The sequence below is a fragment of the Phalacrocorax aristotelis genome, chromosome 4 (genome assembly GCF_949628215.1).
Source record: "Phalacrocorax aristotelis chromosome 4, bGulAri2.1, whole genome shotgun sequence".
In the NCBI taxonomy this organism is placed as follows: domain Eukaryota; kingdom Metazoa; phylum Chordata; class Aves; order Suliformes; family Phalacrocoracidae; genus Phalacrocorax; species Phalacrocorax aristotelis.
This window is the reverse complement of record NC_134279.1, coordinates 52,315,302-52,339,160: the sequence shown is the minus strand read 5'-3', so window position 1 is coordinate 52,339,160 and position 23,859 is coordinate 52,315,302. Positions and strand designations below refer to the sequence as shown.

General features: G+C 34.8%; 1 protein-coding gene across 1 annotated transcript in view; it reads right to left on the bottom strand.

Moving 5' to 3' along the window:
- Positions 1–719: 719 nt before the first annotated feature.
- SGCZ (sarcoglycan zeta) overlaps positions 720–23,859 on the bottom strand; it is a 245,039-nt gene continuing 221,899 nt past the window's right edge. The window contains exons 7-9 of the mRNA XM_075091410.1: positions 22,371–22,494; positions 9,688–11,333; positions 720–2,931 (exon numbers count right to left, since the gene is read on the bottom strand). Of these exons, the coding sequence (XP_074947511.1) occupies positions 11,115–11,333; positions 22,371–22,494 (343 nt within the window). The 3' untranslated portion in view covers positions 720–2,931; positions 9,688–11,114. The remainder of the gene's footprint in view (positions 2,932–9,687; positions 11,334–22,370; positions 22,495–23,859) is intronic.

Sequence of the window (23,859 nt, the reverse complement as noted above, 5' to 3'; positions counted from 1 at the left end):
TGCTGATCGATGGCACTTACCCTCAAAGGCAGAATAGAATATGATCAGCAGGGCTTTTTAGGACTCACAAAAAACACTTTCAACATAATAGATGCTGATATAATTCAAATCAAAAGTAAAAAGGGTATGGTGTAGGCAGACAGTGGTGCATAGAAGTCACACACAGATCTGAAAAGGGAAATATTAATGTATCATCTCAAGAGTGGCTTTACTCAACTAAACTTAGCAAAACTGAAGCACCATGGAATATTCAGAAGAGCTTTTCATCTTCATTGTCTTATAGCCAGTAATTTTTAGACCTGCAAGGTATTGCATTTGCTTGATTTGTGAAGACTGATCCGGCAAAATATTTTACCATGCTCCTAACTTCAAACTTCGTAAGTTCCATTAAGTTTACTGGAATGACTCACATACTTACAGTTAAATATATATTCACAGCTTTGAAGAAGCTTAACCTAAATATTAAATGTAGTGACAAAACTGTGTTCAGGAGAAATAAATCTGAACTGTAAGCTGATACGCATTAAATAATAGAGAAAAAATATATGAACTCTGCACAAAATAAATGTTCCAAACATCAAAAAGTGTATCCCACTCATACAAAGGATATACAAGGCAATGGAAAACAACATAAAATGTGAAAAGGATTAGCATGTAGCTTAACTTATTTTCCAGATTAATTATGTTAATAGAAAAGTTCAATAAACTGAAGATGCACATTTCACAGAAGTTTATACTAAAGAATTTTATTTACATTTATTTAAAAATTTATATAACTTAACTTGTCATACTTCACAACGTGATAATACATTATATACTGCTAAAAGGGAATAATACACCATTTAGAAATTTTTCTTTGGAATGTAAATACTTTGTCATCACAATAGTCTAACTGAAGTGATATTTGCTAGGCAAACTGTACAGTGTCAAATTTAATTAAATGTTTGCTTGATAGGTTTCCTAAAAATAGATAGGAAAATTGCCTAAATCAACTGAAATTATACTGTTCTGTAAAATGTGAGACAACGTGATTTAAATGTATTTTTCCCTTTCAGTTCTCAGAAACATATGGCCATTATTAAAGTTTTGTGGCTTAGATATATAATTTAAATCTCTTAAAAAGTACATAATGTACTATAGTTAAACAAAAAGATAAAACCCACATTATATTAAAGCCATGCAAGATTTTGGAAACTGGAGGTAAATAAACAAACCATTTTAGGAAGCAGCTCCAGGAATCTGGTTAATCGTGTGGTGACTTGCTCACAAATGTATGCTAACATGCATGAGAAGAGATGTTTATTATCACAGCACTGTAGAAAGGACTGATATGATGTCCTAGACCTTCCCAAAGAAAAATGGAAGTACCAATAGCTCAATATCAGAATTCTAGTAGGTCTACTGTAGTCCAGGAGTTTATGCTAAGAAACTTGATGATGAGGTGGCAATAGTCATCATAGAGAATAAATACCCTTATGTAAAATTTGCACTGTATATGATCTAATTAATAAGTAAAGGTATCAATTATTTCTTTACAAGGTGATATAAGAAGAGGCCTCATCTGGGCTCGAAAACTGTGAAACGTGATGTGGGTGGACATAATTGTATTATGTATTTAAAAAAACCCTCTTTACAAACAAAAGCTTTCACCAGTCCAGTTCTTTAGCTGGTAAATCTACCTTTCATTACACAAGCAAGCTGCTGTTGTTTCTGAAATGCTTGTAAGTAGGCCTGCTTTCTTATATATTTTTATATATGAATATACATTTCTTGAGTGCTGTGAAACAAATCACAGTAGAAGTCAATGCTTGCTCCCAGATGCCGTTTGGAGGAAAAAAATAAAACCAACCAAAAAAACCCAACGAACAAAAACAAACCAATAAGAAAATACCTTACAGTCCAGACTCTTACCTCAAAGAAGCCCCTCAAAACAAAAACCCCACTAACCTATAGACTATTTTCCACTTCCTAACTCTTGTTCCAGCTATTTTCTATTTACACTGCTGTAGGCGACTGTAAACCTCGGTGACCCTCTTCTTCCAGGACTGTCCTTTTGTACATAAAACGTTCTTTCTTCTAAATAACTTCCATAGCTTACAGGTTCCATAGCTACAGCCAGAGTAGCAACAGAGGTTTTCTGATATTGTCTGTACCATGTCTTTCCTATGAATAGTACATTTTGGGTCTTGGAAATGATTTCTGAATCAATGGTACCCTGAAGCTTCTCCTCTGCTTCCTGCACTTTGGGCATGATATATTTGACAAGGCCAGAGAGGTAAAGAGAAATTTTAATGCAAAATTATTGTCTTCCCCTTTAAACTGTAAACCTCTTCTAATACCACTCTGTCTCTTTTTCTCATGCCTTTATTCTCTTTCCATGATCTTTCTCTGTTTAATATTTTGGTGTACGCTCCTTTTTTCTCCCTGCATTTCGCTCCACTGGAGCAGTAACGATTATCTCGAGCAATAACCCACTCCCTGCAGCAATGAATAATGTCAGCTTTAGTAGCTGCCATCAGATTTTTCTCTCCCCTTTACACTTAAGAATAGGGATTACAGAAAGTCTAAAGATAGACTATGCAATGGAAATGAAGGTCAGAGCCAATGATAAGGATTCATTTCCCTGACTTAACTCCCCTGTGGTGGAGGTAAAAGAAGCAGTGTGGTCTGCAGAGTCTCTTCAGCAGTGACTGGGAATATCAGGAATACCGAATCTACTGCTTCCAGAACCAGTGCAACTCTTCCACCATGAGGAAAATACGGGGCCAAAATATGAAAAGGCAGTGGAAGTAGCTTTTCTTTTTTTCCATTTCATTTTATGACTCATCTTGGACATCTCGTAATTTGTTAATTCAGTTTTGACAAATGAGTGAAGACGTGAAGACTGCACAATCATTTAGAGCTCTCCATGTGTGGGAGTCAAAGTAGTACCTGTAGTTAGAAGTGGGAACAATTTTCAGAGGGAAAATTATACTAAAGTTAATGATGCATTTCAGAAATTGTAAAAAGTCATGGACCATGATTTTTTTTGCACAAACTTTTAATGAACGTTTAAAGTCTAATCAAAAGACACAGAATTTGCTAGCGTTTCCTATAGTCTTTACCAGTGCCTGAATCCACCCTAGTGTACTGGCCTATTTTCAGCTCTTTCTGTTGCAGATACAGATACATGTGCAAACAGAGAGTTCACTGTCACCTTCTAATTGAGAAGTACAAAATTTATACCTAGGTTACTGTTTCTCTCCTTTCCAATAGTGTTTTTAAAAAGTGTCAGGAAAAGAAAGGCAAAAGAAAGTTCCATGGATATAAAGACATAAAACTTATTAATCTCCGCCAGGCTTTCTGTACATTTCTCAGAGATACTATTAAGCCTAGGGACAAGCCTAGTGACTATTTTTTCACTTTAAAAAATTTCCAGCTTTCATCTATATTTCTATTGTGTATTCTTGCAACATGGCTGATTTGGATTTACTGCCTATGCACCACTGTCCTACCCGTTCCTATGCAGATCAAAAAACCCACTGCCCTTCTGTCAGTCTGTCCGTCCAAGGTTATTGTAATGCCATGTCTTATTCACCCTGGGGAGCATGGAGCTGGAAAGCATCCTGACTATTGTCTTCACAACTCCAAACTGCTGTAGGAGACCCTTTCTCCTCACATCGGTACATGCCCCCACACCTTGTTCAGTTCCACTATAGCATGCAAGATACTATCACAGCTGCTGCTTCTGCTACTACATAGATACCGTATTTCCTTTATCACAGGGGCTCCCAATCTCCCACAGATCACACAAAAACCAGAAAGGCATGCCATTGTAAAAGAAACTGGATTCTTAATTTACCTAGGACGAATAAGAATGTCACAAGAATGTCACCCATGAGCTATAGGAATGATATGCTGTTATTAGTTTTAATAGTTAGATTTATACTATTTAACATTTTAGGTCTTTTTTTTTTTCTTTCAAATTTTTAAAAGTAAATAAATACAGTAGTAGAGAGGGACAAATAATGAGCTTAGTGATTACTTTTCTATTTCCAAAAAATGAAAAATATAACAGGATAGGATAGTTTGCATATTTCTTTTATGGTATTTTAAATACATTTGTTGAATGATAAAACTTATGAGACATTAAAAGTTATCAAGAAGTTTATAGTCCAAAAACTTTCACTGTTCATTCTAGTAAGTCAAAATAAAATTGATATTTACCTGTGTTTGATTTCCTTCTAATGTAACTTTTGTTTTCACAAAGCAAATTATCCTCCCCTTTGGTAGAAACTTCTTCTTCCATACAGTTCCAGTAAGTTACACAGGAAGGAGTCTGATAAAGAGACTTAGCTAAATCCTTTTTGTTGTCTACTCTTTTGTTATTTGGAAAGAAAGGACAGGGCTAAGAGGAACAACTGAACCTCAGCTGAAGAGGTAAGAGTGGGTGGGAGTGAGGGGGAAGGATTTTACTTTCACTGCTGTAATGTTTGGGACAGGAAGACTGAGTAAACTTCATCTAGAAAGAAAACAACGATGTGCTTTTTTCAGAATAGTTCTGAAACATATACTTAGAAATAGGTTATTGTGCTGGAAAACAGATATCTCTGTGGTGAAGAATGACTATATGCAAGCTCTCATAAAGCACAGAAAACAAAAACTCTTGCTTTCAGGAACGATTTTCCGGTGCCTAAGTCCTATCCTTCATTGGGCTCTAGATGATGCTGGAAGCTGAACTTCTCCCTCACAGGTCTCACAAACAAGGAGGTATACATGTGATTAAAAGGCACCTTTACTTCTTAGATCAAGTCATGCATTAAATGAACTTGATTAAGTCAAAGGCCATTTTTTAAAAAATATAAATTACTCTCAGTGCTTAAACACGTCAGAATTTGAGACACTGGAAGAGACACCTCTTAAAAGGGTCAACTGCCCTTAAAGATTTAAGTTTTCCCCAAACTGAGAGAAAATTTCTAATTTCATTTTGTTTTCCCTCAGGTAAGTAGTGTAGGTTTATTTGTAATATATGTAATATTGACTCTAATCAGACCAGATATACAATATATAGTTTTACGTTAGCTCTTCTGAAACTTGTCCTGGGCCTGGCCCGTGTAAGAAATGTATTGGTTAAAGATCAAATAATACTTTCAGATTCAAATAACATAATCTGAAGGTCAGTTCAAAGTTTCAGAGGAGACCCTATTTTACACAGAGAACTTGTATTAAGTTCTAGTCTCAGTATAGATTGTGTTGAATCAACACAATGTTTATGGTGGATTTCTTTTCACTATACCTTCTATTTATCTTTTAGTGTCATTAGGTTTTCCCAGACTGGACTAGTCCAAGGCTGAATAAAATGGCTAGAGTAATTTTGCTTGCTGTACCAGCTACTGTGTTCTAGTCACTTGAGACTTAGCAGGACCTACATTACCAATAGTTCTATACAACTGTTGCTCTTGTACAGAAATCATACATTTTTTTAGGCATTATGCAGCTAGCTACTGTCTGGCTACTGAGGATATTGCTGAAATCGTAGCATGGCGTCAAGGAGCTTGGTGCAAACAAACCACCCAGATGCTCACCCTGCTTTTTGCCAGAGCTCTGTGCAAGACTATGCTGTGAGCAGAAATGATGTAACCCAATTTAAATGTAGCTAGGGTGTGTTTACATTGAGGACATCACCACAAGACCTTTTACATGACTGTAATTGTCAAGTGGCTTGTAAATTCGTGAGTCTAAACATAAGCATAGAGTTTATGCTTATTCTGGCAAGGTACAAAGGAACTTGAGTAGTGTAATATGCTTTTACAATAGTTGAGACACAGCACTGTAATTTTAACTTTACTAACGCTGATGTAGAAATAAAACCTATACCCCTTTAAAATTGGATTTTCTTAATGTAAGTACTGCATTTAAATGCGGTTTCTGTTTTCAAAACCATTTTTGAACTAAAACATTACTATGCTGTGTGTCAAGACAAAATATTGGAAAACAAATTAAAGCTATTACCATAAGGCTAATGTAGACAGAAGTAAGGAAATGTGTACTAACAAAAAAAATCTATCAAATAAAAACATACAGAAAACCTAAAAATTTCTCATCAGTTATCCTACATCTTCCTCTCATCCTTAGAAAGCTTCCCACTTGATTATTCTTGACATGAGTTGTGATGTGTTTCCTATTTTATGTATCACATTTATTTATGGTTATATAGTAGCACCAGATGAAAATGCTAAGACCAAATGAAAGTAGTACTGGAGAGATTTCAAAACGACTGTGTTAATTACATGTTGTAAAAGTTCTAGCTTTCCAAGAAAAAGCAATTTCCAACTTCCAAAACCTTGCTATTTTTTTTCATAAAATAAAATATCCAAGGAAAATAAAATTAAAAATCTTAAAGTTTCAGTGAACTGCTTTTGAATAATGTTATCTACAATTATAAGACAGACAGTCCATTAAATAGAAAAAAATTTTTTTTTACATAAAGCAAGAGAGTACAAAAGCACAGCTTTTGTAATTTTGGTAATATTGCAGTTTTACAAACATATTGCATAGTATGTGTAAGAAAATAGTTCCCATCTTTTTATATATATATTTATATACACAAGAAAACCATTAACATGAAGGTTACAAACCAAAAATGGTTAGCAGACCTTTACTGAGTACTGATTGAAACAATATGACACTCAAACTTTGATCCAACTTACATATGCATTACAGTGAATCAGCCGATAACAATTCTATAGTCTAAGTTTTGTGGTTTTTAATTTTTTATTTAGACAATGATTTAGAATCTAAAAAAACCCCATAAAAATAATACATGGTGTTACCAACTGAGTATCTTAAACATCCTTCATTAAATGCTTCTAGACATTTATGGCTGTATCTTCAACCCAGACTTAATAGCCCTCTGCATCTGAAATGGTTTAAAGTGAATTAAGTTATCCAGTCAAGCCACTGTTTTGCAAGCAAAACAGTATAACTTCAGTTGAAACAAGCAATGTCTTGGCACGTTTTGGAATACATAGTCTTTTTTTTTTCTTAGCAACACCAAAAGTTCATCACATGTATGAACGGTAACGTAATTGCACCACACTGACAAAAAATATAAACCCTGGAAAAAAGTGAACAATCTACAGCTCAAAATGCTGCACAAATCTAAACTATGTTACAATTTCATGTTGTAATTACAACTTGTCATCTCTTCATTCCAACAGAATTAGTAGAAGCAGCAGTGTCATAGTGTTAGATAGAAGTGTCAGTCTTTGGTCTTATCACTTAACCAATGAATGAACTGCAATACAAAACCATACAGCTAACAGTGCTCAGAGAGGTTGGCTGATGCTTTTATTTTTCTTTTTTTTTTTTAAACAAGAAAGAGACAGTATCCTATAATATCATGACACAGATATTTTTACAGAAGATAAATCTATCGTATATATTAAATACATGTAGCTAATAAGGTCTTTTCATATATTTCATTGTTGTCATAAGGATAGCCCTGAAGAAGTCAAACAGCTGCAACACCATCTTAGTGGTTCCCATACAAACATTCTAGTACAAAAAGAAGCTTTATTTGATACATGTATTCATATATTATTAAAAAAACTTAGAGGAATATTTTAGCCACTGATTTTTTTTTTAATTGCACTAATATCAATGCTTAAAAAATATCTTAAGGTCTGCAATCTTTCCCTAAAATTGTCACAACAGAGTGATTTGTTAATGGGAAACCCTTGCCTTAAACACTGTAAGAAGTGACATCTCTTTTCTAAAATACACAATCAAAATATACAGTCAGGTAAGCGCACTACCTACAGAAACATTAGCTGGGGCTTAATCATAACCCAAAAGTTAGATATTATAAATGTCCAACAAAGACTACAATAACTTGGAGAAGGGCCAGGAATCTATGAGGAAGGTGACAAAAAGACTCTGAAAATTTCCTATGGCTTTGCACACAATTATAAAACCAGCACTGAGACAACGCAGCTATGGCTACATGTTTTAATACGGTATTTGCGCTGAGATCTTCTAGATTCCTTCCATCTGAAATGACATCGTGGGATTATGCCATTTTTCTGATATTTTGGGGGCACACTGTAAGCAGAAGAACTCCAGGACTGAGGTTTTCACTATTGCCAGCTCCAAACATTCAAAAACACTGTGTCTGTTTCTCCTTCCACTCAGGAATTACGACACTGCTTACAGACTATTGGTGGTACGATTTTTTTAGTTCTCTAAATGCATTGAAATAACTTTTCCACTACTCTCTGAAATCGTGTGGGCTAGAAATATTCTTAAAAATAAAAAATGAGACTTTCCTCTTCTTACAGTTTTTGATGGATTTAAAGTAAAACACCAATATTATGGAACTCACCAGAATATTAAGACATTATGAGAACTCATGATGCTATCTCATGGGTTGCTGACACTCTGAAATACTTTCTACTTCAGACTGAAGAGACTCCAAGCAAGAAAACTCTGACAGTGCAGAGCTATGTTCTTTTACTGGCTTGGTTTTGTTGATGTCAATGTGCCATCTGCATCGCTGCACTGAGTTTTCTTCATACAAAGTGGTAAATCTTTCCATCCTTGCTGTTAAAAATCAATCTAGTAACATATTTTTTCTTCTACATGCCCACTCCCACCCAAATTGTGTAAAATTTATAAAGGTGGGGTCTTTCTATCTAGTGGACAGAAACCTTCTTCATACATATTACAGGTAAGTAATCACATAAGGTAAAGAGCAAACAAGTAAGAAATTTTCAATGGAAAATTCATTACAAAGTATCTGCAAACCATCCAGAGGAAAAAAATATCTTAATCTACTTGTGTGCAATTTGTAAGAAGCCAAAATTTATTTCACCAAATAGATTAGTTGTTATAACCTGTTTGTTCACTTTTTAAGTAACCAGTGTATGTAGGTGTGCACAGATAACAGATATATATGGATGTTTCCTCATACAGATCTATATACTTTTCCTCCTGATATACTATTTATCCACATGACTTTCACACTACCATTCTATTACTTGTGTGCACAAGAAAGAGACATCTATTTCCCTACAGTTTTAAGGGTATGTTGTATGGCTACACTTTCTAATGTTTTATTATCACAAATTATTTATTATTTGTTATTTGTAACTGTTTCTGCCCCTTTTACCAAAAATGCTCAGGCTTTTAATATATTTTCTTGCAATATTTTCTAGTAGATTTTCTTTCTAAATAAAAGAATAAAATTCTAAAAGAAATAACCTATCAGCTATTAACAGCCTTCTTTTGATGAGATAATCAATTTAAATCTTCTTTTAACTGGTAGAAACAGCAAACATAGCATTCTTGCTATGGGGTGAAATTCACACCTCTGAAGAGGGCCAGTGGAAAGGCAAGCACCAGTCAAGCCGTGGACACGTCTTGTGCTGGTCTTCTGCATAGGAGTGAATTTCACCTGAAGTGAAAATAAAATCAACCTTATTAGGTGGTAATAAAATAGAAAGGTAATCACAGTATTAGTTTGCTCATTTTTTTTTTTTTCCCTCTCTAAGAAGAAAATGTTGTGGCAAAATACCCACCTTGCACTGTCTGTTCTGAATTCAGAGTTACCTTGCAAAAGCCATCATTGCATTGGTGATCTTACATTCAGAAGCCTCTAAAGCTACATGCTAGGTGATGTAACTTAATAGAATTAAAAAGCACACTTACCTCATGTAATCAAGCCATCTTCCACAATAGGAAACATTTTTATACTGTTTTACATTCCTGGGCTCTGCAAGTTTCAAGATACTCTTGTTAATCAATGTTGCGATAAATTGGCTAGCAGCATACCAAAATATTTTTATAAGATTTGAATTACCAACCAAGTCAAACAAGCATAAACATTGATACAAGAAAGAAATCCTACATCAAGCTTGTCATAAAAGGAAGTCAGTAGTGAGATCTGAGTGCAAATGGGGCTGCACAATTTAAACACAGACCTGTTAAAGTTAATGTAATATCAACATACTTTTTAATATTGAGTGTCAATTAATATGTGTTTTTATACATATTGCTACTACTTTGAAAACCTTAGCAGCAGGTGGTAAACAAAAAAGAAGAATAACTGTGAATGGCATACCAGTTGTTAGTGCATTGCTTCTCAGCATTACACATTACATTAGTACTGACGGTTGTACTGTGTTCAAATGGCAGCAGTTAGACATAGCTAGAAAATGGACAAGGTGTACCTTTGAAGATTTTATCTTGTTTTTGCATTTGCCAATTATAAATACCTTGTGAAGAGCAGTACACTGATCAACAAACATATCAACAGTATTTCCCTCTTTACCCTGTTCTTCTTTTCCAGAAACTGTATGTTCTACTTAAAGCAATTGCTTCACATGCAGTAGCCACAAAAATACTACGTAAGGCCATTCAGATCTGACAAACAAAAGCAGATGTCTTTTTAACTCTGCAAGGTAATATTGCTGAGCACTTCCAAAATTTACCTAGTGTACAAAACCCTAGACTTAGTAGACAAAGAGTAACAACACACTTTTAAAGAAACCAAACTCAGGGAGGGATTCTGTCTCTTTTTGTGTTAAAAACCATTTACTGAATTTAATTGTTTAGTAAAGCAAGCATCACACAATGCTTCAAAATTTTAAAATTCAGGGATAAAAGTTTACATCCAAAAAGATGAATGGAAAATTGTGCTTTCAGACAGTAAAGTTATTTATCATACAGGGGGAACCAATTCATCTCACCATCAGATTCTGGGCAAATTTGTTTATGTACTGTATATATATATGTGCAGTTCATATCCAGGTCCTGCAAAAATCTAAAACTATGTGCTTCACTTCATGTAGCAAAGGCACCTGTGTTATTCTCCCTTTTGGACAAAAGGTGATATTATGTTCCAGGTTTCCTGATGAAGAATACATTGATTTCTGAATATCTCATTCCCATCTCTACGTTGAGTGGCAACACAAACCACAAGAGAAGGCAGCGCTGTATTCCTGCTTACACTGGAAGAAGTTGCTCTGCAGGCCGTTTGAAGCGTCGAACTTGTCACAAGGGAAACCGAGCAGAACTGTGAAGCAGAGGGATAGTAACAAAAGGCTATTCTGGTGTGAGGATAAATTGGAGTCGTTCTAGCTCCACAAGCAGATGTTGCTACTGGATTGACATGTGGAGCCTGCTCCTGCTGGGGACAGGTAAAGTTTACCATTGGGACAGACGCAGAGCTCATAGATAGTCTGGCGAGGAGATGAAGAGCTGGGTGAGGAGGAGGAGGAGGAGGAGGAAGAGGAGGAGGAAAAGGAACCCACTGGTAGATTTCCCAGGCGGATTGTATCTGCGTTTAAAAATATCTATGAGAAGGGGGGGGAAAACAAGGAGTAAGTAAATTTCTTTCAGCACCGTGACATATTTTAAAGACATTTTTTGAAGCAGAGTCATGAGTTTTTCAGAAATATGAAAAAATAAAAATATTTTATTAAAATATTAGAAAGATTATTAGAAATATTAGAAATATATATTAGAAATAATTATTTTAAGAAATAAAATAGCTGTCAACATTTCTTGTTTTTCAACTCTGTGTAGCTGTATACCCATTAACACGCATCACTACAGTATATGCAAATGCTTCACCCAACATGTTTATTCAGATACAAGCAGTGTCATACAAAAACATTCTGACTATTCTTGAATAGGCTGAATTTTCATTTGTACATTTTATGATTAAAATTTATTCATTCATGGTAGTAACATATCCTTGCTCTGGAAGAATTTGTATTTTAATAAGTGTGAAGTGATATTAAAGCACATTCCCCTGTGTGTTCCTGTAAGCAGCTGGAAATATGTGCTGAACTGTGCTAAATTGCTGGGGCTTAACAATAGCTACATCCAGAGAATAATTAAATAAGGGTACAGAGTCATACGCACAAAATAAAGAGCTTATTTGACCTAAATTAAGAGGAGAAAAGATTTCAGGTTAAATTCTTATTAAGAAGGTCATCAAGCTATTCCCATTTGTTTCTGAACATTGAATATGATTAAGAAATATTTTGGGGTTTTCTTTTTTAAAATCTCCTTCCTTTGGAAATAATATAAGTCAATATGAGACTGTAAACATTCTACTGGTAAACACCAGTAGGTTCATGAATCTGTATGGAGTTCTGCAATATTAACACTTTTATGTGTTGTAACATTTGTGTTACATTTTCAGGGTGTTGAATGAATAGTATAATGAAATCAGGTAACTAAAGCAGGAAAAACCTATGCCTTCCACTGGCACAAACAGACGAGTTTCCAGCTGCTTTGAGTTTATTTTTTATTTATGGCAGGAGTAAATGAGAGCCAAAGTAAGATCAGTCATCACCTCAGGTGCAGACTATGAACTTGAAGAAGACAGGTAACAAATCGAAATGACATTAAGCCATGCAGGTAACAGTATGAAGCTTAGGAAAAGATGAGTTCCTTAAATACTTAAAAGTGTTTTTTATAACGTATTTATAATCAACAAAGCCAACTTGACACCATTATATCACAACGTTGGCAGTACATGTAAAGAATCTGGGGAGATATGGCATGTATTGTTTTTTTTCTACAGGAAACAAGCAGTATTTCATGAAAAATCAGCTGTATATGGCAGAAAAGCAGTGCAGAAGAACTACTAAGCTGCTGCTGGAGAGAAGAGGAGAGCAGGTTGGAAAAAAATGGAGACGACCAGGTAAAATCCCATACAAAGACTGAGGCACTGTCATGCTCCCATTCACAGCAGAAGCACTGTAAATGGCTGGGATCATTGAGGGAAACACAGGCTGGAAATAGCCCCAAACAATATAACCCCCCAACACTGCAAGTTCTCCAGCTCCCAGAGTAAGATACTGTCATCACTGGGGATTTACACTAAAAGGAGCAAAAAGGGAGAATCTCAGAGGTGCAGGTGACAACTGCATGGCATGATGCCTGTTTTAATTCACACCCTAACATCAGTTAGCAGTTAGAGGAATTGATTATAAAACTATATATTTTATATTATAAAACTAAAATGCAGCAAATAATTACATTTTTTCTGTAAATTATATGACAAAGCAATGATGTATTTACCCACACATACATGCACTGCTGCTTTGGTAGTCCAGTATCATAGACCTGAAATAATTAGGAGTCAAAACCCCTACAGAAATAATTCAGATGGAACAAATGTGGACAGTGTTGGGAACAATTTAATAATGTTCTGCTAGAATTACAACTGAAAAAAGAAAAGATTACCCATGTAAAAACATTCAGCTCAGCTAGGAGTAAATGTGAAAGTAACTACAGCAAGGATAATAAGGAAACAAAATAACAGATGGGGAAAAAGGAATTTGATAGCAAAGTAGAAGCTAGGAATTGGCAAAATGTAGGAAGGAAACAAAGGATGTAAACATCAGTCAGTGGAGTAATAAAAAGTACTCTTCCACTTCTCATATAAAGAGTAAATGAAATGCTAACAAGTCCACTATTAATGTAGTGATGGTGGAGTTATGAATAGTATTGCGTAAAAATCCAGTAGCATTCAATAGTGTAAGCGCTATGTAATTATAAGTATCTTTTATACAGAATAGTGCTCAGCGTAGTTCTGTACTTGGAGAAAGATCAAGTATTGATGTCAGAAGATGACTGTGATAAAATACTTTCAATTTCAACAGTAACTCAACAGGATATTAAACAGGAGCCAGTAATGTCATATACTTTTAATCAGCAGGTCTTGATAACTTTTAACAAACAGATCTCCAAAAAAATCTGAGCAGCCATTTGGACTTTTAATACTGATTTTCAGTAAGCTCTGATATACTTAGAATATTAAAGAAGATAAGAAAAAGACTATTTCTGTGCTTTTGTTTAAAAAAATGGAAGCAGGAGATATTAGAATATTATATATGTGATAATAAACAGTGCTTCATTGTAGAAGACATACATGTAAGAAAATTCAACAACGCTACAAGACTAGCTATTTGTACGTTTGACAGAGTGTGTGACTGGCCATTTTAACAGTTTAGCTGTGGTGGTGATAGGGAATGATCATGAGAAGTCTATATATCAAAATTAAATGGATTCTAAAACATATGTATTGATTCAAACAAGAATTAACTTAGAAAAAATAAGAGAGCATATGTGTCAGAGGTCAGGCTAGACTAAAATCTCTTGAACTTTATTATCTTTTTTTTCTAGGAGCTCAATATTTTTATGTGTTTGTTTACATCAGGACAGCTATGCTTCTGTAACCCCTCATTGCAGATGTTCTGCAGTGTACTGCTGTAAAACTTTAATCCAGTGGACCTTACTCCAGTGTGCATTACAATACAATGTAGCTCAGTTATTGCACTCATTAAATTAAATGAACCTCTTAAGCATAGCTGTGCATGCTTTTCCATTGGTGCTTACAAATGTCACAATGATGTACATCAATCCAGGTTTTTCTGGTGTCATAATTCTGAGTGGCAGCTATCAGGTCCTGTCTCAGCACTCATCCCAGAACATCTGGTGAGCAACATGGATACTGGGGTATGGCGTCTGGGAAAAACTGCGGTGGCTTCTTGTGAGGGTGTATCTGCTGCGGTGAGTCTAACAAGCCCTATGCCTTTGCAGAAAGCTGGGAAGGCTATGCAATTTAAACAGACTCCTATAGCTAATCCCAGGGGAAGCCCGGATTAAGAGGATTAATGAAGATGGCTTAAAGCTAGCATTAAAATCTACTCTGTACATATGCTGTCAAGGTTATAAATAAAAGACTAAATTTACAGATGCAACATTGCTATCCATTACTTAAGCAGGGGTCCGAATATACCATCGTAGTAGCCCAATACGTAAAGGAATTTCAGAGGAACATAGTCCATGTTTGAGGATATACCCTCTCCCCTCCTATCATCTGCTAAGAACTGAAATTCATGGCCCAAAAGTCCTCCAACATCAGTAAAACTTAAACTACTTTCTGGTTTATGCCTGATATAATGAGGTGTTTAAAGCGAAGGGAAGAAGTGTCAAGACAAAAAACTGAACGGTATCATGTTCCCAGGGAATGCTGTTGCTAGATGACGGTAGTTAATGAAAGTGCCTGTATACATGGTCTTTCCCTAATCTTTTGTGCTGTGAAAGGTATGAGATAAGCCATTTAATACTTCGTATGCAGGCAGCCATGGTCTTTCTGAGAGTCTCACACCTCAGCAGATAAATAGGCAAGGATAAAATCAAAATTTTTTTCCATTCTTGAAACATTGTGGGAGACTCAGCGACTGCAAAATGGAAGAGGCAGCAGCTACTCAGAGAAATGCTGTTTCACAGAGAGCAAAGCACTGAGCAGCATCATTCCCTCTATATACTTAAGTTTAGAAATCTTAGATGACTGCTGTGTCTTGTGCATCTTAGAGAAAAATGTATTAGCCCTGTAATATTTAAAAGTAGACCTGCTTTCTGACTAATTAAAGTAGCAAACTGAATCAGCCTGTAGGGCATGTGATAAGAATGAAATAATTGTACTCTTTTTTACATATGTTTTTTGCTAAAGGAGATCTGCCAGTCATCTGCTCATCAGACTGTGTTGTTAATCTGAACAGTGAGAGGGAAACAGAGGAATGCAAGCCAGAAAATACATATTATCTACAAACCAAAGAACTAAATTGAAGAAGAGCACTTTCAGTGGGCAACATATTGGTATGAGGTAAAAAATAAAACATTCCTACCAGCCATTTCATACAGACATATGAACCTGCCCCTTATAAACGTTCTCCACTGGGTCCTTGACTAAGTCCTCTCAAGAGAGGAGGTGATAGGCTAAACTGATGACGGCAAATGAAAGAGTCAGGATTTATAAATATTGAAGAATTTTCTGTATTCATGTACAGTTTGAATAGACAGGTGATTCTACAGAGCTGAAAAGGCATATTTCAGGGCTAATGTAGATAAAAATGGCAGGAAACTGGAGGAAAGGAGAACGAGAAGGAAAGCTGAAAGGCTGGTGTTCATCAATCAGTATGAGGAGACAGTATAATGACATCTCATTAAATAAACCTCTTGGATTCTGTTAGGCTCTTAATCTGAATTATAACAATACAAGATTTTGTCTAGTCTTTTTGCTCTTCTGCATATGTTATCAGGAGCATACATACAAAAAGGATTATATAGATTGGGTCACTAGACTCAACTATATAATTTTCATATGCTGGTACATTTTAACATTCAAGGTGAAGATGAACTATAGGATAAATTGCAGTACTTTAGTTCACATGGGCCATTCGTTCTAACACTTATCTATGTTTTTGACATTTATTTTAAAACCATTCACCAAAACTAGCTTTCATTAGATCTGAAAGACAGTTCTGAGAAAAAGATTTTAAAAAGTCATACTAGAAAAATAAAATATTAACTAGATAGCATATATACTATAAAATCGTAAAATCTAAACACATGCTGGCACAATATCTGGAATCACGTCTGTCATAATGATTAATAGTATTGAGGAGCAGTTAAACAGTGAAATGAATGTGATGACTATGATAAAACTGAATATACTGAATATTCAGAGAATACCAAAATATCTAGTATGACCTGTGTACTGAAAAAGTATTCTCTACAGGAAGAGGATCAATTGACCACAAGACAAATGAGACCTTTAGGCCAAAGTGTGGTCTGGTGTAGTGAATGTTCTCTTTCTAAAGATTATACTAGATACACCTGGACAGAGCCACCCTGGCAAGTTTATTCTTTTACTAACATTGCTCCTGTTCCCACCCCCATGTTATGACTGGAACTACTGACAACGGAAAGTGATTTGAAAACTAACATATATATGTGTAAATATATATGTTAAATATAACACTATACATTAGTGAAGTGTACAGTTCCTGCTTGCATGAAAGAATGTATGTTTTGACTCTTCAGTGCTGAAGTGGTGTTTATGAGAGTAATGTTTTATTTTAAGTACAAATTTCTGTAAATTTGTGTTAAATAAACACAAGCATATATTGTAACTTCTGAGTGATAACCCCAGTGCAGCAATTTATATGGGTGGCTACTGAAGCAAGAACCTTCTGGTGTATTTATTCTTTCTGTTAAGGAAATCATTTTCAGGGATGATCGAATGGGGTTGCTGTAAATGTTGACCAGTAGAAGTTTAAAAGCTCCAGTGCTTACAGAATGACAATGGTAGTCTCGTACACAAAATTTCCCAGAATCATTTTCTACTTTATATTAGAATTCTTTGCAAATTCGTTCGATCAGGGACAGATGTGAATTCTTCGTGATTTATGTACCCGGCCCAGAAATAGAAATGTACTTGGAGTATTTGTGTTTAGTCTGCCGTGTACAAAAACTTATTAATTACCATTCAAATCAGAACTAGACTAAAATGTGATATTAATGGAAATTTTTTTTTTTAGTTCTATAATAAATTATTCTTTGTCACCTCTCTTTCTCTTTCTAATAAAATGGCTTATGGAGTTGGTCTTCAAAATTTGCCCATGAACAAACAGTTCAAAGATGGGTGGTTTCAGTTAAACACTTTGCTTTTGTAGTGTGGGAACACTGTATTTTGGTTGTAGACTTCTACATAAAAGTACTTTTTATTATAAAATAACTTACACAATAATAACTGTTTTAAGCCAAAAATGAAAGCTTTTGTTTAAAAATAACACGGCATTTTAATAATTTTAAATATCTGTCAAAACATCTTAATAGAGTTCTTGAAACCAATAATTAAAAAAATAGAGAAAATTTCCCTTCATTTCCACTAATTTCTTTCCTCCCAGACAACAGTGACAAGTGAACTGGTTAATACCATGAAAAAGTGCTGTGAAAACAAAATGCAGCACACATTTGTTAGAAAATTTTTGGTGAATAAACAGTGGATCTTTGAGCTCTAGAGCCTGCATTGTTTATTTTTTATTGAACTCACTTCATCCATATCAAAGATTTAAATTTTTTTTGCAAACATTTAATCTCAGACAAACATAACTCAGCTGAATTGAACTAATCGAGGAAATGTTGTTGCCTTTGATCAGCTATTCCTCCATAGTCACGGCAAACAGCTTGCAGAACAAGGTAATTCCATTTCAGTGTATTCAGATAATTAAAAATAAATTTTTTTTTTTTTTCTATTTCAGGACATAAAAATCATCCACAAAAACCCCACCAAAACCAAAGCTTTAAAATGGTAATGTTGGCTGGGCTTGCAAGTGAAGATTACTCCAGTTTTATTAAGTATTTATCTCTGTGTTAAATACATCTCCTGGACTTAGAACCAGGTAGGATTATAGATCAAATGTTAGTACTATATGCATTTGTTAGTCTCTACAAAATAATATTGGGTGTAAGCTTCATAAACTGCGGTGCTACAATGGTAAATATAAACTTGGCCTCTTGTCTGCTACACTGATTTTGAGTAAACTTTGCCTGTTAAAGAGTATTGCTCATTATTACTGTGACAGCTATATGCCTTACCAAGGGATCAGCCTCATTATGCCAGAAGCAACCAAACAGAGCCTACAAATGATGCTATGAAGGAGTGTAATTTGACAAGGAAATACAGGGTATAAAGAAGTAAATAGGAAAAAGGTCACAGATGGGGTGACTAATATGAATAAGTTTGTAAAAATTAGAAGCCTCTGTGCATCTTTCTCCTTTTATTTACTTGGTCTTTGATAGTCAATGGGATGCAATGGAAGTGCAGAACTAGCTTACTTGGAAGCTGCTTACAAAAATACACAGCAGCTGCACAAGGCTCATAAGAGCTGAGGCTAGTTAGCAGCCTTATCCTTCAAAGGGTGATGTATAGGCAAAACCATTAAAATTATTTGTTAGGCCAATGAGTGGACAATATCAAATAATCCTTTAAGCTTGTTATCATTATATGATAATGTGTTTCAGGTTCAAACCTGACATGTTTTTATGCCTAGCAAAATCTAGTATCTACAGAATTCAAAACTGATCTGTAGTTTCGCATTGTGTTTATACGTGAAAGAAGCAGCAGTCAACTAGCAGTCATTGTGCTGAATTTCCAGACAAGTAATGTTCTTTTTATTCTTATGTGAACCAGTAGATTCAGCTGGAGCTTCACATTTCATTTTCCTTGTAACTGATTGCTGCTTTAAACCATTGGTTATGGTTTATTTATAGAATAATACATAGTTCACAACTAAATGCCAAGCTATAATTGAATCAAAGGATTCTGCTGATGCCTCGACTCACAAGGTTGCAGCTCAAGAGCTTTATAAAGGGCAGCAGAATCTGAGTCTAAATTACAGACCCCAGTATTCAGTCTAGGATAATGCATTATAATGCATAATAGGGCTAAAAGGATTATTATAATGCTGCAGTAAATAAAAAGAAAATGTATCAAACAGCAGAATTTACAATGCTTGCAGAAACATTCAGTTTATGATTTGGGAGGCTAGAGATTATACTACATGAGAAATAAGGCTAGAAGTATTTTATAAACATTTATGTTCTTAGAAAATATTCTGAAGTTATTATTAAATAAATGGAAAATATATTTTTCATAGTAAATCCATAATATTCTGCTACATGGCTATAACTGGTTGATTCCAGATGCCACATACTTATTTTCTGGCATAATAGCACACTAATTATGATATAGAAGCAAAATGTTAATTCACATATCTTTGATGATTTTTTGAATAAGCTTACAAACATTAAAAAGTTAAATTTAGTTGAGTGTGAGAATAATAGAAAAAACTTGTACTTTTTCTAGTACAAAAAATGTCTGATCACAAAAATGGTTCACAGATCCAATTCACAAAGACAACACTGTTTTATTCATGAACGAAACTTGACTGATAAAGCATATATTTTTAGGCTAAAATGAAGATTAATCTTGACCTAGATACTTTGTTTTGATTTAGAATGTGTTTTCTTAAAAATGAGCAATGATAAACCCTTTATACCTTTTTCCATACTGTCTGCTAAACTGTGGTGTATATGTTGGGCTGTAAGCAAGGACACCAACCAATATTTTGTTATGTAGATATTTTATCTGTCAGAAGTTTACCCTGGTTCCTCACACGAGGCTGTATTTAGTCCAGCAAGTCCTTAATGTGTCCACGGTAACTTTGCACCACCAGTGATGCTGTGGAAGCTCATCATATGCCTTCCAAAGTGTTTCTGTGTTTTCCTCTGACCCTCTCCAGTGTAAGAGATAAAATAGAGGACTATAAAGCATTGGTCAGAGCTCAGGATAGAATTTCTCTGTGGATTTAGGGTACAGTTCTTTATGGATCTTACTGGAATTGCACGTATTCAAGAGATAATTAGACACTTTGAACTTTGTTGGACGTATGCTTACAGAACAGCTGCTTGTGAAAGAGTGGGGAAAGGTTGGTAGTTTGTTTTCAGATAACTACCAATCTAACATCTACATGGGAAATCACAGATGTGCAAAGTCTTACTTGCCATGTAGAGGAATATAATGATTTTTAATATGAAGTTCAGCAAAGTTTGCTTTACATTGGCTTTTTTTTCCTACAAAGCTTTTAATACTGAATTGAATTCCAGCTCTGAATAATCCATAATATGAACATTTTAACTTCTCTTGGGTTCCCATTCTCAAAGTTCAACCAAGGTCATAGGACATTATTTCCAAAACTACCTTTTCAAAACATTGAAGTGAATACTTAAGAAAAATCAGAAGTCATTCAATAAACTCACAGTGTTAATACAGAGAAAAATGCCTGGTGAATCCACAGATTAAATATTCGTGCAAAGCACCACAGAGAAACACGATACTAAACCAAGACATTATAGATATAACCATTGCTTCAAGGATCATGGGGGATTAAGGAAAGGTAAAAGTCTGATAAAAGTTTGGGTTTTTCTTTTCTTTTTCATTTTCATTTGACTATTACATTTTCCCTCTGGCAATATCATGAAGAGAAAGTACGAAGAGATACATGCTAGGTGAAAAAACTTACATTAAATGTAGGAAACATACTAGATTAGTCCAGATAGGGATTTATGGAGGGGAAGCAGGAAAGGTTACTGGAAGCTGTAGCCCCTGCAATAAAAATGCCTACAGAAAGGACAAGGATGAGGGATGACAATATTTACTGTTAAAAGAGAATTAGATTGTCCTTACTGCTATCTCAGCAGCTTTAGGAAACAGTAACAAAGACTTCATATTTAGAGAGGTGGGAAGTAAAGGTGAGAGGCTGTGGGAAGAGTTGGCTTTTGGAGAAAATCAAAAATAAGATGGGGCATGTGGTATATAAATACTTGAGGCTCTGAATCAGGAAAATATTGTGCTTTAATTATGCAGGACAGATACTTGCAACAACAGAAGAATGTTATCAAAGCAGGCCTTTGATGCAGTATATTGGCCAAATATATTCCTGTCTGGATTGTAATGTAAAGGGTGTGCACTCCAGGGGATTATCTGCCACAGAGATGAATGCTGATTTTGTTTGTTGGTGCTTATTTGGATAGTTCGTAAAGTATCTGAGAACATTTTGTAGAAAATACAAATACAAAAGGCAAACAGTTTCTAAAGAGCTCCATTCCAAATTAGATATTTACATTGAAAAAATGGTTTTCCAAAAATGCTGTAATCTCGCAAGTCCCACTAAGAACAATTTGAAAATCTATCCATTTATCTAAAGTGCCTCATAGAAATCTGAGAGGCTTTGACACTCCCGCACAAGCTTTTTATTAATGTTATATCATTTTAGGGATTGAAGATGAAAGGACTATCATGCCAGTAATCTTTCATGGTTTTCTACAATGCATGGATTGCCAACCAAACTATTGACCCAATTTAAAATTGTTTTTGTTAGTTCACACAGGTTTACCCATGAAGAATCTATTCCGAAATATTTTTATGTTGAGCTGATCACTGAAACAAGGCACTGATGAAATAGTAGAATGAGCATACCATTGAAGTACTCTGTCTCTTCTCCAGAGATAGTAACGGTTCAAAGAAATAAACTACATGTAGAACAAATTTGTTAAACCTCTTCACCATGCTTTAATGAAGTAGTCATCCAAATTAAGCCAGACTTATCTTATTTTGTCAGACTCATCCAAAGTAATTCTTTACCACTATCACTTAGCTGTCTCTGTCCCACAAATATGCTGAAGGACTGGGTAATTTTTCCTTGACTCTTAAATTAAAAATAATTCTTATTTATATTACTTTAACTAACTTTTTTTCAGTGAGAATAAAAGGTAGTGATTCAATTATTTGTAAAAAGCAAATAACTATTAATAATTGAGCAAGCTAAACCAAAATTACTTTAACATAGGCAAATGCAGAACATTTCTTGTGATGTTTACCTTGCTGCTGAATAAACTATCCTGGTATTGTTTGCCTTATGCTGGGAAGAGCTGTAGAACATTTCTTTACTGGCTGAACTTACCTCCCCTTCTGTGGACTGTAAGTGCAGTTCTTTCCTACAGGTAGCCTTTAAGTCTCCTGCAGCTGCATTGACTTGCACTCCCCTAGGTGCTTCCATCACCAAAGATCTAGTAGGAGATTCAAGTCTGAAAGACAAAAACAATCACTGAGAAAAAAAATGCGCTGAACCAAACCACCAAAAACCACCCAGCACCAAACCCTACAACGCACGTAGATATAAATGTATTTTGAAAGGTAAAGGAGTAGAAAGTAGTTGTACATGTGATTCTCTCACTACTCTTTATGGCCTGGAGAAAGAAAATATTAAAAATGTGTTTAAATCTTTTCCTATTTAAGACAGCATTAAGCACATACTGATATAAGCTTGCCTGCTTAGTGATGCTTTCTGGCATTAATACCTAATTTACTTGACTGTACTAATACTGAAATATAGGTACTTAAGAATTCACGTCTGTGAGTGCTTCTGTAATGACAGGCTAGTAACTAAAGTCTGTTAAGTGACTGAGTATAAATGCTCAACTAAACAAAAAGAAAACAAAGCACTTAAAAAGTTTTAAAAGATGATGTAAAACTGATTAGAATGACTTTGCCTTCACAGGGTCATTCATATTTTGGGTAGGTGTAGCAGCATTAAGTATGAAGAAGAGAGGAAAGAAAATCTGTTAGGTCTCTATTATTTTTGGTTTTGTGCATGTTTTTTTCTGTTCTGCAAAATATTCATTATGCTCTTTAACCCTTTTATAATAGGGCTAAGACGCATATCACTGGGTCTTGGTATCTCTCCTCAAAGCAATTATTGTTCTACTGTCAGTCTTTCCATTTCTTGACACCCTATACTCAGGATCCTCCATTAACCTCAATGCAGAACTATGATACTTTCTTCACTATTCAATCTCACAGTATTGTACAGGTTTCTCTTGAAAGGGAGGTACTAATGCAAGGATTTTGTAGAAGTCATGCTCACACACTAAATAGGAAAGCTGATCTGATGAACACTATTGAACTATGAAACAAAAATTTGGATTCCTCTTCTGTTCAGCTGTAGACTTATTGGACAGCCCCATTAAGAGGGAGACAAATCTTTTAATCTATTTATATCCCAATAATATGACAGAACACAGTTCAACTCTACCTGTCAAAGGCTTTTTGTAAGAGGAAATATATTAATGATAGAAACATCTAGATTGAGTAACTTGAAGAAAACATTGTATTTCCGTCTTCAACAAACTGTATTTTGAGTGTTAGGTCACAACCAAAAATATAATGAGGTACTACATGTAGAAAGAAAACAATAGTTTGAGAAAGAATTTGCTACAGAAAAGCCAAATGAAAGATCTGCCAAGCAATAGAACAAGAGAATTTCAGTGTATTTCAACTATTGAATTTTTAAGTGTACAGAATAGTGATGGATTATCATTTTGAAATGAAGAAGCCAAATTTGCATGCAATGTAAGTCCCTGAGACGGTGTCTGTGAAATATTTCTGTTTGT